Genomic DNA, 16,025 nt, shown 5'->3' with positions numbered 1-16,025 from the left:
CAAAGCAATGAGACAGAAAAGACATCCACAGCAATTGCTCTTATAAACCCCACCCACCCCCGACTCTGACTGGTGACCTAATGGCTGAAGACCAACAAAAGCTGTAATAGTGAAGTGCTCTTAAAACCATCACCCATGTTCCAGCCAGCAATAGATCAAAAATGAACGCAGTGAAGCCCTGAATCGCTTTTTAAAGACCACTTCAACATAGCAACGAACCAAAACAAAACAATTTTAGCATTCCTTTCCATACAGACAACCTAATAAATTATAACAGAGCACATCAGTGTTTAGTAGAATATGGTACAGTAGTGGATTTTTTAACGTATTGTAGGGTACATAATGTATATATTCCTACTGTCTCCCACCTGTTCCTGAAATCCTTATCGATTAGTCGGCATGTCTCCCTCCCCGTTGTGTCTATTCTGTCTCTCCCTCCCTCCGTCTCCCTCTGCCCTCCCCATCTCCTCTCACCGGTACTCTTGCAGCTCTCGTTGTCTGGCTCTAGGGCCCAGCCCTCGTAGCACGCACACTTAACAGTGGCCTTTTCCTGGATGCACCGCTGGCTACACTTCAGGTGCTTAGCACAGAAGCTCTGGATCTGGCATGTCTTGTTGTCAGCGCGGAGCTCCATGCCCGGTGGACATGAGCATAGGATGCCCTCGCCTGGGGCAATGGTGCAGTTGTGGCTGCATCCGCCGTTGTCTGCCGAGCACAGGTCTGCAGCGGTGGTGGAGCACGAGAGAAAGATGAGACCCATGTGAGAAAAAGCCTGCCATCCATCCGAGGTGGGCGGTAACCAACCGGAAATGCTCTCAGTGCACAAACAACTTTAACTGACTGGTCCTTTTGTGAGTATTTGCAAAATCAAGAAAGACAAGCCTCTTCGCAGGCAAGGAAATCTACTTTTAACTCAGGTGCACTTCACTCATTCACATTAATTACGTTAAGTCGCTACTACTGAGAGTTCACATTAAGTTACCAGAGAACACATTAAGTGCATAGCACTGAGTATTGGGGACAGAACCTGGACGTTTCTGCTGTTCCGCAGCCCTCTCATTTTAGTTTCTATGCTGATGGAGCACAGGGGTGCGCGAGATGGTGCCGCACTTCTGTGGGCGTGCACACGCGCTTGCTCACCACAGAGCTTCTCGTCCGAGCCATCGGGGCAGTCGTCTTTGCCGTCGCAAAGCTTGTCGGCCGACAGGCAGATGGAGTCGTTGCTGGCGCACACGTGGTGCGAGAGCTTGCACGCCAGTGCCTCGCAGTTGTCTTCATCCGAGTTATCCTCGCAGTCGCTATCTCCATCGCACACCCACGCCCTACTGATACACCGAGCTAAGACAAAGACAGGGAAATGGGAAGAAAGAGAAAGAAGAAGAACGAGGAAGAGATAATCCTTTTAGATTCATCTTGATGTGACCTTTCTGGAATGACGGTGAGGTCTGTGGATATCCTGACAATTCTTTGGACTTTATATCACTTCCAATCACACACATTCCACGCAGTGCTAAACGAGCAGTAAGCTGTAGACGCCATCCTTTTGCTTTAGTGCTTTTTGGGCCCTGCGAGGCAAGGCAAGTTTATTTATTACAGCATTTTTCATACGCAGCGGCAATTCGAAGGGCTTTGCGTAAGAGTTGCTACATAAATAACTACAACTATTGATTTACACTGAAAAGATCAAATTAAAACCAACTGATTTAACCACAACAAATCAAACTAACCCGAGTCCCTGCAGGCAAACTTGACAGCAGGGTCGCACATGTGCGTGACGCCGTCGCAGTGCTTCTCATCACTCAGGTCCATGCAGTCCGTATCCCCATCACAACGCCAACGCAGGGGAATGCACAGACCGTCCATACGGCACTGGAACTCGTCCGCGTGGCAGCCCCCAGGGGGACGCGTGGCTGCAGGAAGAGGCCCACACACACGTTAAATTTGGGTGCAACGATCTGTCCAACGACGGTTTGCAGCCAATGTCAGGCAAGCCGTTCAAGGTAGGAAGTTGCGCTGGAGGTGGAGCTGAAGCGTTAGCTGAGCCCGGGATGGCAGAGCCGTGAGCTAACGGCAGCGCACTCAGGAGCAATACACTGGAGACAGGCTAATGGCTTCCAGCAGCCTGTGCAAGGCCTGCAGACCTTCTCACACAGACATGTCAGCCAACACCCTTTCAAACACCCACGCAGAAACTAGCCGTGGTGTACTTCAGGTCAGGCTTGGCCAAGAGTTGGTCAAGCAACACAAAGCCTGAGAAGAATCATATGGAGGCTGGGCTTGTGCCTGTTACAACATTGTCTTAAAAAAATAATAAATACATTTTAAATCATTGTATTTTTGTATCATTTTGTGCAATTTTCTTTTTCCGTTTTGTCTTCATTTAGCCTTGTTTTATTCATGAGAAGGATTTTGTAAACTTGCTTAAAAGTTCTACATACATAAAATTAATTAGTATTGTTGCTGCTGTGGTTTTGTTCATGTGTAATAACCTTGGAGAGAACATTTTACAGGAGTTATTGATGCTGCCCTCCCCAGGGACATTGTGTCTCTGTCTGTCTCTCTCTCTCTCTCTCTCTCTCTCTCTCTCTCTCTCTCTCTCTCTCTCTCTCTCTCTCTCTCTCTCTCTCTGACACACGCCCCCACACATCCACACCTCCTGGAGCATTTTTTTGTGGTTTCACCCTCTGCGGCACAAGCCAGCCTCAGGATTTACGCGAGCGCTTAGGATGGTTCAGCTCACCCACCCGAAACAGCCGCAAAAGCAGCATGACGAGCAGCTTTGAGGTCACCTCCGTACGGCAGTCACCGCCGTACTGCGGCACGGCGCAGGGGCTAAAGCAAAATCTCTTACACTGTGAGAACTGGGCAGCCAGAGCAGTACACTAGAATGCATTTCCTCTCTAACAGCATTCAACTCACAAATGGCTTCAGCAATCAGCTGATAAGCTGAAATGCTAGAGGAGGGAAAACACTAAATGCACAGCTGAGATACACAGCAACTTCCTATTTCGGCAAAGGTCGGGGGGAGCATACCTGTGCTGAGACACCCTCCCTGAGGTCAGGGGGGAGCGTACACAGAAGTTTTCCCCCTTTTCAGGTGCTGAGCGCATTGATGTATGGACTTGAAATCAAGCCATATTTTGTTGCCAGTCAAATTGCTTTTGCATAAGCAACCATGACATGGTCATTCCGCTAATGTCACCTCACAAATGTTGTTAGAGCAGAGTGAGGTAGAACTGGGCGGGGTGGGGGTGTCTGGGCATGGGCTCAGGGCGTTTAGGCGAGCGCGTGCCCACCCTGGTTGGTGCAGTTGGCGCTCTTCTCATCGCTGTTGTCGCCGCAATCGTTGTCGCCATCACACGTCCAGTACTCGGGGATGCAGCGACCGCTGTTGCATTTGAACTGCACGCTGGAGCAGGAGTGACTGCAGCCAGCTTCATCGCTGTTGTCACCACAGTCGTTGTCTACACACACACACGCACAGACACACACGCGCACACACACGCACATGCGCACAGACACGCACATGCGCACAGACACACGCACGCACAGACACACGCACACACGTGAAGTCTTTATATGCAGGGATTCATTTCAGTGGACTAGAAGCAAAAGCAGACCCACATTTAAGCATACTTCCAAATCTACACAAATGGACTTCAACATTGTATATCTATTCTGCTTGCTATTCTATCCTTTTTTAAGACCCAACTTTTATTTGACGTGTATTTGAAAATAGCATTTTGCAATATTTGTAATCGTTTTGAGTACGGTTCTTGTGAGATTTCCAAGGTAATGATTTGGAGCACGCTTCCCCTGAAGGTTCAAAAGGTACTCACCATTATCACAGCGCCAGTTAACATTGATGCAGCGTCCATTGGCACAGGTGAACTGGGTGAGCGGGAAGCAGGTAGGGTAGGCTAGAGACGAAGAAGAGGGTGAGGAAGGGCATACACAACATAAAGAGCTCACAAGAACGGCACCAGCAGAGCGTGTGTGAAGACAGAGGCTGACCACAGGAGGCAGGCTCGTCCGAGCGGTCACCACAGTCGTTGTCAAGGTCGCAGGTCCAGGAGAGGGGGATGCACCGGCCACTGGCACACGGGTACTGGTTGGGAGGGCACGTACGAGCTGAGCAGGAAACAGAAGCCAGCGTCAATGCCTGGCACCGTGCCGCTTCAGATGGGCCAAGAACGCTGGCCCTCATCAGACAAGACCTGCCTGTCTGGCCAACCCTGCTCACATCATTAGGAATGGCGATTAGGTTTTTGGTAATGCCACACCATTTCTGGGTTCTACCTGAGCAGGTGGCGTTAGACTCGTCCTCGTCGTTGCCGCAGTCATTGTCACCGTCACAGAGCCAGCGCATGGGGATACAGCGGTTGTTCTGGCACTTGAAGCGGTCGGCCGGACAGGTGTGCTGGTCTGGGCAAAGAAAGGCACCATATAGACTTACAAAGCCTCATCGTTTTCTGAGAACTTTTTAAAATAATATTTGCCACAGAATCTCTTGGAAGTTGTTAAGATTGCCACACACAATCCCCCTTTTGTTACACTTGTGTTATTTAATCATCTACATATAATATTTATTTTATCTGGAGTGCGTGTCTGGCTCCTTACTACAGGCTGGCATCCATGTGTGTAGCTTTTGGCGATTCTCCACATATTTGATTCCAGAGAAAGCAAATGGGTTTATTACGCATCTGCACAGAGAGGATGAGGGAGGAGACTCACGGCAAAGCTCCGGAGCCTCGTCACTGTTGTCCAGGCAGTCGTTGTCGCCGTCGCATTTCCAGCGGTCCTGGATGCAGCGGTTGTTCTTGCACGCAAACTCTCCCGACTGGCACTGGGGTGGCGGCACGTACGAAGGGTTGGCTGCAGAGATCCACGACACATTTTCAGCCCACTTCACTGAATTTCCGGGCGATCCGCAAGTAAGCGGAGAAGCATGTGGAATGGCTGGAGTTGAAATGGCTCTTACCTTTGCAGGTCTTGTTGTCGGCGTCCAGGGTTTGGTCGTCTGCGCAGGCACAGGTGCGGCCGACTGGCGTGAGAAGACACAGGCTGCTGCAGCCTCCATTACTGGCCCGGCATACATTGTGACCTGTGACTATGTGTGTACACACACAGACACACACACATCCCAAAACAGAACTAAAAGTTGAGACGTATCTTAAAACCCTCACTTTAAGTTCCTGAAACATGAAGAGACGTTCCAGAGTATGAACGAAATGAGATTAGCTCAGCGTTACCTTATAACAGTACTGCCTACTACAATTTGGAAAAGCATTTAACAGTTTTGAAAAACATACGGTAAAAATGACAAATGTGTAAGAACAGCACCTTGATTCTTATGAAAAATAACTCAACTGAGCGCCTACTGTGGAATGTTGCTGTTGCATTAGAGATGTTTCTACTCATTTCAGCTGTTTTATTTTTAAGTACAGCATGCACAAAAAAGCAAAGAATGACTATAGAGGATAATAAACCATGAGTAAACTTAAGATACAGGCTTTAGGGCGTGTGCGTGGGTGACGGGCTTTAGGGCGTGTGCGTGGGTGACGGGCTTTAGGGCGTGTGCGTGGGTGACGCAGGGCACTACTTTGCTGCTGCTGGGCGTCGTAGGTGCGGATCTCATAAATGGGCGGCCGTTCGTTGCGGAGCAGGGTGACATTCTTTGTGGTCATGTCCAGCTTGTAGATACTCCCGATGCGGTACTCATTCCAGAACAGGAAATTCTTATAGTGGCACAAGCCAAAGGGGTGGTTCAGCTCGTGGCCTTCGTACACCGTCTAGCCAATGAGAGCACAACGCAGCAAGATTATGCATTTTGCACACATCATTGGTCCAGCCCCATTTTCTAGCGGTTAACAAGCTCACTCACTCACTCACTCACTCAATCCTCTCACCTTGCGCTCTGTGGTATTGAGCAGCACCATCTCGATGCGGTCGTAGTACGCATCCACCCAGTAGAGCACGCCTTGCTGGATGTCCAGGCTCAGGCCATTGGGCCACAGCATGTTCTTGGATGTGATGAGGATTCCAGCGTTGGAGCCGTCCATCCAGGCCTTCCTTATACTGCCGCGGTTGGCATCTCGGGAATCCTCCTGCCAGTCACTCCAGTACATCATACTGAGACACAACACACACATCCATGTTATTCATAACCTGACTATGCACAGTGATAACCTCTCATTGATTTTATACTGATTTCTTGTAATGAACATTGTGTCAGCTAAATGCCAAATTTGCTCCACATGAAGTATGGTATATCGGAATGGACAAACAAATACAATAATATAACAAAAATATAATCGATAACGTGTTAGGTTTGCCCCTAAATCTGCAACTTGAGTGAAAGTGTATGAAGCCATACATTCTGTAATCTGAGAACTTTGCTGTATCTCACGCCTACCCATGCATAGGATTCACCACTATGGCTCGTGGGTGAGTCATCTTGCCCTCAATAAGGGTCTTGCGGGTCTGGGATGCTTTCTCCAGCTTGGCCACGCTGATGGTCTTTTCAGGTCCATCATCTGCCCAGTACAAGTTCTGACCCATCCAGTCCACAGCTATGCCCTCAACAGTGTGGATTCCTACAGCGAGATGAAGAGCGTGTGGGAGTGACACATTTCTCTTACTTTGAGAACAGAAATGAACAGGGCAGTGCAGATTCGGGAGGACTTAGCATATGAAGAGAGCTGCACAACTATAACTACTACAGCTACTAGTGAACCAAGCACGGTGTACAGATGCGTGCAGTAGCACGGTGCCAATTTCCTGGCCTCACCATCCTTCACGATGATGTCCCTCTCGGCCCCGTCGATCTTCTGCCGGCCGATGGTGTAGGTGGTGGCGTCACTAAAGTAGATGAACTCCGTCTCGGCATGGAAGTCCAGTGCCCGGGGGTTGTTCAGGTTCTCAATGGGGATGATGTGCTCATCGTACACCCGAGCATGCAGGTCCATGCCCCGGATGACGCCCGGCCGACCTTTTCCGTACAGCAGGAACAGCTCGTGCTCCGGCTCTGAGGACCCACCGAACGCACAGAGCGGTCAGTATTAAACACGGCGGCAGACTTCCGTATGGAGCAGCTGCCCTGGGGCGAAGGGGCCGGAGAGAGGTGGGGGGGGGCTACTCACTTTTGCACGACTTGCCGTCGCTTCCCAGGCTGAAGCCCGAACGGCAGCGGCAGGTGCGACTCTTGTGGCTGTTGGCCAGCAGGCAGATGTCGGAGCAGCCTCCTGGCTTGCCAAACTGGTCAGGAGCACAGGCATGACTGCGCACTGCGTCGGACACACACGAGCACGCATTTAACCACGATCACCCAAAGACAGATCAATAAAAATAATGAAAAAAAAAAAAATAGCCTGGTGAGACTGCTGAATCAGAGTTGACATTTGTTTTGATTTTATTTTTATATATACATTTCAGCACCTGATGAAATAATTTGCTTAGATCCGTCACAAAGAGAGTATTTTCCAGAATATGAACTGAACTCCTGAGCCGAGCAAAGGATTGCACTGAACCGCTGAGCCTAGTGAAGGGGGTTTCACTGAACTACTTAGCTGACATGCCACTGGCACGGCACTTCATTCATGAGCCTAATTCAGTCAGAAGCTGTGAGACAAAGTAAAGTTTTGATGGCTAGTGGGTGTCATGAGAATGTGCTGTACCCGCTGGCTGGCGTCTTTGGTGGTAGACGTGCAAGGCTCCACCCTTATCCACCCGCGTGACCACCTGGAACTCCGAGCTATTGAAGCGGTTCACACGGATCACACTGGTCTTGGGCTGCAGGTTGGCGTTGTCTGAGTTGGTTGCATACAGGTAGTTTTCAAAAACTGTGAGACTGTACAGGTGCTCGATCTGAAGGGGTGAACAGATACAGAGAGAAATAAATGTTTAATACAGACAGACAGACAGACAGACAGACAGACAGACAGACAGACAGACAGACAGACAGACAGACAGACAGACAGAAGCTCTGAAGCTCTAGAAGGGGGAACCAGTTTATATTTGGAAAGTTAACTCTGAAATGAGCAGGGGTCTTGGCTTAGGCAATTAGCAATAATGTGTTCAACCCCTTATTTATTTTATAATCATAACAGCATCATATGAGAGTACTCTTATGCCAGACACGACGCAAGATCTCATGAGTGAGACTGCCAAGAAGCATGATAAGAGCTATCTACCTAGATTTGTCTTTCTACATGAAAGGGCCCTGTCCAGCTGTGGGACAGTGGTTAACTTCAGCATGAACTGCTGCGTGAACGGGCCAGCGCATAAGCAGACTCCCTGCCATCACGTGCACGCCTGCACCAAAAACTGGTCTGATGGGAACGCAGCACCACGCCCACCCGGCCCCCCGTCCGTCACCACGCCCCCACCCGGCCCCCCGTCCGTCACTACGCCCCCACCCGGCCCCCCCGTCCGTCACCACGCCCCCACCCGGCCCCCCGTCCGTCACCACACCCCCACCCGGCCCCCCGTCCGTCACCACGCCCACCCGGCCCCCCCGTCCGTCACCACGCCCCCACCCGGCCCCCCCGTCCGTCACCACGCCCCCACCCGGCCCCCCCGTCCGTCACCACGCCCCCACCCGGCCCCCCGTCCGTCACCACGCCCACCCGGCCCCCCCGTCCGTCACCACGCCCCCACCCGGCCCCCCCGTCCGTCACCACGCCCACACGGCCCCCCGTCCATCGCCACGCCCACACGGCCCCCCCCGTCAGACACCACGCCCACCCGGCCCCCCCGTCAGTCACCACGCCCACACCCAGCCCCCCATCAGACACCACGCCCACACCCAGCCCCCGTCAGACACATTATTACCAGAACATGACTTACTTCTGAGAACAGGAAAATGTAAACAAGTGAAACGGTCACTGACTGCAGTGATTGTGCAAGGTGAGACACTGTGCACTTGCACAATATTGAAAGAGATAAAGCAAAGGTCAGCTGAGATATCACGACATGAAGTCTGGGCGCAATATCAGCACCAGCATAGTGTCTCTATGGACGAGCGTTTTAGAAGCGCTAAAACTGAGTAGACTTAGAGTAGTGCACACTGAGTAAAAGTGTCAGAGTGTCTATGCATCTGTGCATGTATGCATATGTACATTTACTGAGATTAACAATCCAGTGTAAATAGATGGGTTTGGCTAAGGTGGGTGTGGGTGTGAGAAACCCCCTGTACTGACCAGCAGGCCCTGTATGATGGTGTGCCTGTTCTTGCCCTCGTAGTCCACCACCTCGATGTAGTCCAGGTACGCATCGGCCCAGTACACCAGCCTGCTGACCAGATCCAGTGTGATGCCATGTGGGAAGACGATCTTGCTGTCCACCAACTTGGTGCGGTTCTGCCCATCCATGTCACAGCGCTCCACCTTGGGAATCTGCCCATAGTCAGTAAAGAACATCTTCCTACGAAGAGAGAGAGAGAGAGAGAATGAAACTTCACTGCTCATGACCGGCTGTTCATGGGCACTACCTTTCTTGTTTGCAGGCCTAACACTTTTCTGACAGGGACTAATGTTTTTGTACGTGTACTTTCCTAAACATTCAAGGTATTTCTATATAGACTGAAAGAATATAGTTAAAGCACAACAGTTTCATAGTTCATAATTTCATAGTTCATGCAAGTGAATCATTTCAATGAAAAAAAAAAAGATTGGGTGCTAATTTATGAAATTCACACAATGATGAGCACACACGTGAGTACACCTTAAAGTTAACGATCAGGTGCGAGTCGGAAAGCAGTTCATATGCACCACGGCCAGATGGTACTGTACAAACCCTTCCTGGTCACGTTGCAGGTGGCTGGATTGACTCAATGCAGTCCCAGTACAATCCAAAGCCTGCAGAAATGCCAGCAATGATTCTGAGGCTTCCGACTGGCAGAGGTGGCAGCGTTCACATGTGCTCATGCTGAAACATGAGGCAGCAGTGGGACGTGTGCAACACGTGAAGACCCTGAGGCTTCACTGCCACTATACTGAGTGTCCAAATCTCACTTTCCATAGGCCTGGTATTGCCCCAAGATGAGGCATACCTGTCTAATAATTATGGTCTTTAAATCAGCAGTTTTGATGTGCCTTATCAAGTGCATAGATCATCTTAGCAAAGTGAAAAAGGAATGTAACAATTTGTGCAAATACTAAAAAGATAAAAAGCCTTGTAGCCAATCTGGTGTCTTGGGTGATGGCTCTTCAGATGAGGAATAAAGACCCTGCTTACTGCGGTTAACTAGCAAATCAGTGAAATGTAGTTAATAATTTCATTTAAGATCCAAGGTTGAACTTCTACATACTTCTGTAGATCATGTTGGGCAGATGGTCTTTAAAGGGAAGTGATACTGGGAAGTGCAAGAACATGACTCAGGCGGAGTCAGCGGTAATCCAGAGTCAGGCTAGTGGGCACATGTGCAGCCATGTGTTCAGGATCAGCAGGGAAGGATGCATCTGAAGTGTGAATGTGAAGACCGCACACTGGCTCTTCACCAGCTGTGGAACCTGATCTCTGCTTAATGGCATCAGCGGGACACGCTGGGCTAGAGTGCTGGAGAACTGATCAAAGTAGAAGGCTCTACGGTATATTGTTTAAATATAAACCAATTTTATCACATTGGCAGAATATGCAGTATTCTATAAGCAACTTAACCCTTTAACAAAACTTTCCTCTCATTCTTGATGTGAACCTCGTCACATCAGTGGTTCAATCACTGGGATCTGATATTTTGAAAGCTATGTTTTGGTCATATGTAGTGAGATATATATATATTGTTATTGTGGGGTTCGTTGTCAAACAGAGGAGGATGGGCTGCGACAGGGAGGTGCTCACCCCATGGCTGGGTCCAACGCAATGCCTTTGGGGTTGTAGACCTCCAGGTCCAGCAGGATGACACACGTGGTGCCATCTTGGGTGCACACAAAGATGCGGTCATCCACATCATCAACAAAGTAGAAGTTCCCGGTCAGCCAGTCGATGGCCATTTGCTCCACATCTAAGAACAGAGACAACAGGATGAGAGAGAGGTTTCAGTATAAGGCGAGGGGAGAGAGGTTTCAGTATAAGGCGAGGGGAGAGAGGTTTCAGTATAAGGCGAGGGGAGAGAGGTTTCAGTATAAGGCGAGGGGAGAGAGGTTTCAGTATAAGGCGAGGGGAGAGAGGTTTCAGTATAAGGCGAGGGGAGAGAGGTTTCAGTATAAGGCGAGGGAAGAGAGATTCCAGTATAAGGCGAGGGAAGAGAGATTCCAGTATAAGGCGAGGGGAGAGAGATTCCAGTATAAGGCGAGGGGAGAGAGGTTTCAGTATAAGGCGAGGGAAGAGAGATTCCAGTATAAGGCGAGGGAAGAGAGATTCCAGTATAAGGCGAGGGAAGAGAGATTCCAGTATAAGGCGAGGGGAGAGAGATTCCAGTATAAGGCGAGGGGAGAGAGGTTTCAGTAGAAAGACTCTAGTAGAAGGAAAGAAGGTTTCAGTACGTTAATCTCCATCTACCTTCTTTTTGATTAAATGCAAAGTGCCAATAAGAATATAAGCATATCAGAGGACGTTTCACAGGAACTAGGCAGAGGAACTGATCTTTCAGTCCTTCTTTTATTGCATGAGGAGTGAGTGATATGAAGGACAGTAAAGGACCGTGTGTGTGCGTGCGCGCACCTGGAAGAGAATTACAGAAGAGGGTGATCTGTGGGGTACTGCAAAGTCTGAGGACACCCACCCATCTAGCTGCTTTTTCCCCTCTAAATATAGATGTGTTGATTGGTCACTTTAGGTCATGGCCTCACATGGGGCGAGAAAGAGTTACAGTAATTGCCATTGTAGTAAATGTGGATTACAAAGAAATGAAACTGCAGCTGCTTTTTGCCCCCATTGAGACCATTATGTTAATTACTGATTATGCATGCATGTCTGCATGTCTGTGTGTGTGTGTGTGTGTGTGTGTGTGTGTGTGTGTGTGTGTGCACGCACGCAAGCGCCAAACACTGACTCACTGTCAGAAGACCATTATTCACATCATGTGGCATACATGCACAGAAGAAATGGACAGTAGACTCAAAATGATCACACATACACACACAAACGCACACAAGCAGGCACACACAATCGCACTCACGTACAAACAAGCACATCTGCACACACAAAGACACAAACACACTGACTTGAGTGTTGAATATGTGAATATGAACAAGGCTCTGAGTCATTACAACTCCTGAGCTTTCTGTGTTTTCAGAGATGTGACTCCATATGTGCTGTAAATGTAACAGAAAGAAAGACACCTGCACACACACTCACATGCACGTACTCACATACGCACACAGCAAAGCCAAAGCCAGCCAACAGTCATCCCCAATTCCAGGAAGAAGTGGGAGACATGAATAAAATCTTCAGTGTATTTATCTTCCTCTTAGTGCTGTGGGTCCAGCTGTGAAGGCCAAGCTGCAGTGCACCCCAAAGCCAGTAACTCCTACAACCTGCTTCCTTCTGAGAGACTCGACCTCGAGAGCACCAGGTCAGAGACCCTAGGCAATGACTCTGCATACTCTGCTCAGCAGGCCAGCGTAGCACAGAGACCGCTAGTAGACCACTCCACACACAAGCAAATAGCACAGAGTAGACCACACTGCTGAACTGGGCCCCAGGCTTTTTGGGGGACCCTCAGGGGCCTGGTGTGGAGGCGGGTACAGCAGGCTACATTACGACACGAGAGTGGATGGGAGTGGCACTCCAGCTAAGTGGAAAAAACTAGTCTCTCAGCTTCCTGCGCAATAGATTTGCTTAGGAGATGCATATTTGTCATGATAAAAAGGAGAACCTTTAAATGCATGTTCAGCACATACAAAACTAGCGCGTGAAATCACAAACGGATGTGCATTTTTGGTTACCGACATTGTAACACAGGGCCACAGTGAGCACAGTGGAAAATAAATCACATGAGCAATGACTAAGTGAAGGTTCTTTTAACTCTAGGGTGAGGCACTGAATTGGAGACAGGCTTGAAGGACATATTCCATTTCCTTGGGTAACCAGAGGCAGTTGCTGCCTGATGTTTGCAACCGTTCATCCGATTCTGGGAAACCTTGCCCAGAGCTGTCCAGAGTGGTCCGGAGCAGAGCAGTCCAGAGCATCACAGAATAAACCAGCGCAGCCTGGAGCAGGGCCAACCATGCTTTAGCACATGATATTCAGATGATATTCCCTTGTATATCATCTTGTACTGGTCCTTCTTCTAATTCTATTAAATCAGCACCATTCACCTCTCCACCACCTCTCTACCATGTCCTCCACCACCCCTCCACCTTCCTCAACCATGCCCTTTACATCAGCCTTTGTTCCATGAGCCACCCCCTCACTGTTCCTCCAGAGGCAAAACAGACTTGCTTCTTAACTTTTCCAGTAAATGTTTCACAGCTTAAACTGTTACCGGAAACTTTCAGGCCCCTACGGGGGCCTTGTCTCATGCCAAGAACGTCCTTACACTTCCTTAGCGCAGTGGACAGACAAACCACTGCATGCTTCTCCTTTCAGGCTCCACCCTTTCGCCCATGGAGCAAAACAGCGAGCACTGCAGGAACATCTGCGATCACTCAGAGGCCAGATCTCAATAGCAGCAGGCCTGGCGAAGGGGGTTGAGGCCTCCTAACCAGGACGTGACAGTCAGCGAAATGAAGCAACCGTAGCAGCTCAGTGGTATCGGTAATCCGAAGATGGTAGTGGAGGCCTGAGAGGTCTGAGCCGACAGAGGGGAAACAAAGTATGGAGTGTGTGAGTGGGGTTTGAGTTGCTCTGCCCCCACTGCACCATGAATGGATGGTTCTTTTTTAACCCTGCACTCAGGCTCAGACAGACAGAGACACGCACACGTATGCAAGCGTGCACCAGATAACAGAAGACCGGACCAGACAATTGCAGTCAGCTTCGGTTCACACGGGGCTACATACTCTACGTAGCTGCACGAGCCCCTTGAATGACCTGGTGCAGGGCGGAGATGACCTCTGGCGCAGGGCTGTGGTGCCTCCTAGTGAGCTGGTTAAATGACCGAGAGAATAAATGTGCATCCAGTGCAGTTTCTACAGCATGGGTGGGACAATCTTGGCCAGTCGGTTCCCACTTCTCTCTGCTAAAACTTACTGTTCATGTGTCCTCCTGGTGGTCCTCCTGGTGAGACCTAACTGCAGTCTGATTACTAAAGCATACGCACAGGCTCTATTCAGTTCAGCTTGGCTCTCGGAGCACTAGAGAAAGTTCCAGAAGCATTCCGCCGAGCAGGGAAGGATATGAATCACGCCACAACTAGCACAATGCTTGCAATCCTGACTGCTTGCAGATGTTACTGAGCAGAGGAACATTCACAAGCCAGTGGGCAATCTCTTCTGCAATCTACAGCAGTGTTAAAAAGGTACTGTGTGAAGCTTATAGATAACTGAGCAGATCAATGCGTCCAATAGCTCATTAGTCATGAACAATGGTGGAAGCTGTACTAAGCACTCACTCTAAAGACAGTGTTGTTTGGAGTTTGGACAATGTGTGTGAGCAAGATGCTACAGACTGTGTAGCTTTTTTTTTTTTTAAAGAAAAATGTGAATGACTCTTTAGTAATGATCAGGCTTGACTGTAGAGTTAATTGTATACAGTTCATCACTGTATGTTTATTACCTTGTATTATCACATTTGAGTGTATGGGGTCATTCCACAGCAATTCAGTCAGAAGTTGTCCCTTGATATCTTATATTTTGATGCCAGCCAGCCTGAAACTGCCTCATCTTAAACTGAGTCCACTGTCCAAAGTGAACTGCTCCCTGCTAAATATTGTCTGTGCTGAGCCCACTGATGCGAATTCCAAACAACTATATTGACATGGCAATGAATATTGAATCTTGATTCTTGCGTGCAGGTGTTTCGGCCCACTATCATGCGGTGTGGAGTGGTGTGGTGTGTATGTGTGTGAGTGTATGTATGTATGTATGTATGTATGTATGTATTTGCATATTTATTTATCTATTTATTTATTTATTTATTTATTTATTGGTGAGCCTGGTCACGGGTGCACATCTGGCCTGCTCATCAGCTCAGCATGCTGTGGTTATAAATCTCTCCATGTGGTGTAAAAGCAGGGCCCTACAAGCAGTCAGCGGTGCTGCCACACTGCTGACCTTCCCACTACTGCCATCACACGCAACAGGGGATTTCTGATATCACCCCCTTGCGTTGGTCTTATAAAACTCACATAATTTCTCGGTACTGTCAGTCTGCTGAGGTCTCCCCTCTACAAACTAAGCTCAGTTGTTCTTATGTGGTACATGTAGACACTGGGACACTTAGATTTATGACTCAAATTTTTAACTGGATTAGTTTCGTACATAAAACCCTGAGGAGAGGCTCACTTCACAAATACATCTAATGCAACATCACACCTGATTCACTCTCACGCATGATTAGCATGGGGCCATGAATTGTATTTCTGCACTGATTAACCCTGTAACCTACACCACTGAGGGTTAAAAAAAAAAAAAAAAAAAAAAAAAAAAAAAAGGCACATCTGAAGTTTGGGTGACATAACACAAAAATAATAAACTTCAATTGCACTTCTTTGCTGCGAGTTGTGCATCTTCATATATAAGAAGCATCATGAAATGTGTAATGCGTTAAAAGAATCACCATCTGCTGTGTTGCTGAGAGTCACACATCTACAGCTCATTAAAGGAAGAGAGTCTCCACATGCCTGCTAAGGCTGGATCTGAGCTATAGAGTGACATCACAGCCATGCAGATGTGCTTGACGAGCAGCCGCAGGTGGGGAGCGTCTGTTACCCTGCCGCCAGAGGCTGCAGTCCGGTTTAGCTGAGCCTGGCCAGGCCACGAACTCTTCTACCATCTCCAGGCTGGGATCCAGACTGAGACCAAGTGTCCTCTTCAGGCGGGGCTGCATTCTTGCTCACCCTGGCAGGGAGCGAGAGGGAAGAGGAGGTGGAGCTCCAGAAGCGTCACATGCCATGGGTTCATGTTGGGCCCAAACCAGCAACA

At 48.9% G+C, this 16,025-nt stretch overlaps 1 protein-coding gene across 4 annotated transcripts in view; it reads right to left on the bottom strand.

The window, feature by feature from the left end:
* lrp1ab (low density lipoprotein receptor-related protein 1Ab) overlaps positions 1-16,025 on the bottom strand; it is a 90,293-nt gene that overhangs the window by 43,213 nt on the left and 31,055 nt on the right. For all 4 annotated transcript variants that reach the window (XM_035521171.1, XM_035521174.1, XM_035521172.1 and 1 more), the window contains 17 exons: positions 10,840-11,002; positions 9,201-9,423; positions 7,677-7,866; positions 7,143-7,286; positions 6,791-7,027; positions 6,416-6,596; positions 5,910-6,132; positions 5,603-5,792; positions 4,982-5,110; positions 4,735-4,875; positions 4,300-4,425; positions 4,015-4,131; positions 3,840-3,920; positions 3,297-3,464; positions 1,728-1,910; positions 1,141-1,338; positions 475-720 (listed from right to left, as the gene is read on the bottom strand). In XM_035521171.1, coding sequence (XP_035377064.1) covers positions 475-720; positions 1,141-1,338; positions 1,728-1,910; positions 3,297-3,464; positions 3,840-3,920; positions 4,015-4,131; positions 4,300-4,425; positions 4,735-4,875; positions 4,982-5,110; positions 5,603-5,792; positions 5,910-6,132; positions 6,416-6,596; positions 6,791-7,027; positions 7,143-7,286; positions 7,677-7,866; positions 9,201-9,423; positions 10,840-11,002 — 2,940 coding nt within the window. The remainder of the gene's footprint in view (positions 1-474; positions 721-1,140; positions 1,339-1,727; positions 1,911-3,296; positions 3,465-3,839; positions 3,921-4,014; positions 4,132-4,299; positions 4,426-4,734; positions 4,876-4,981; positions 5,111-5,602; positions 5,793-5,909; positions 6,133-6,415; positions 6,597-6,790; positions 7,028-7,142; positions 7,287-7,676; positions 7,867-9,200; positions 9,424-10,839; positions 11,003-16,025) is intronic.

This window comes from Electrophorus electricus, chromosome 22 (genome assembly GCF_013358815.1).
Source record: "Electrophorus electricus isolate fEleEle1 chromosome 22, fEleEle1.pri, whole genome shotgun sequence".
In the NCBI taxonomy this organism is placed as follows: Eukaryota; Metazoa; Chordata; class Actinopteri; order Gymnotiformes; family Gymnotidae; genus Electrophorus; species Electrophorus electricus.
Note: the sequence above shows the minus strand (reverse complement) of the source record. Positions and strands in the feature narration are given on the sequence as shown.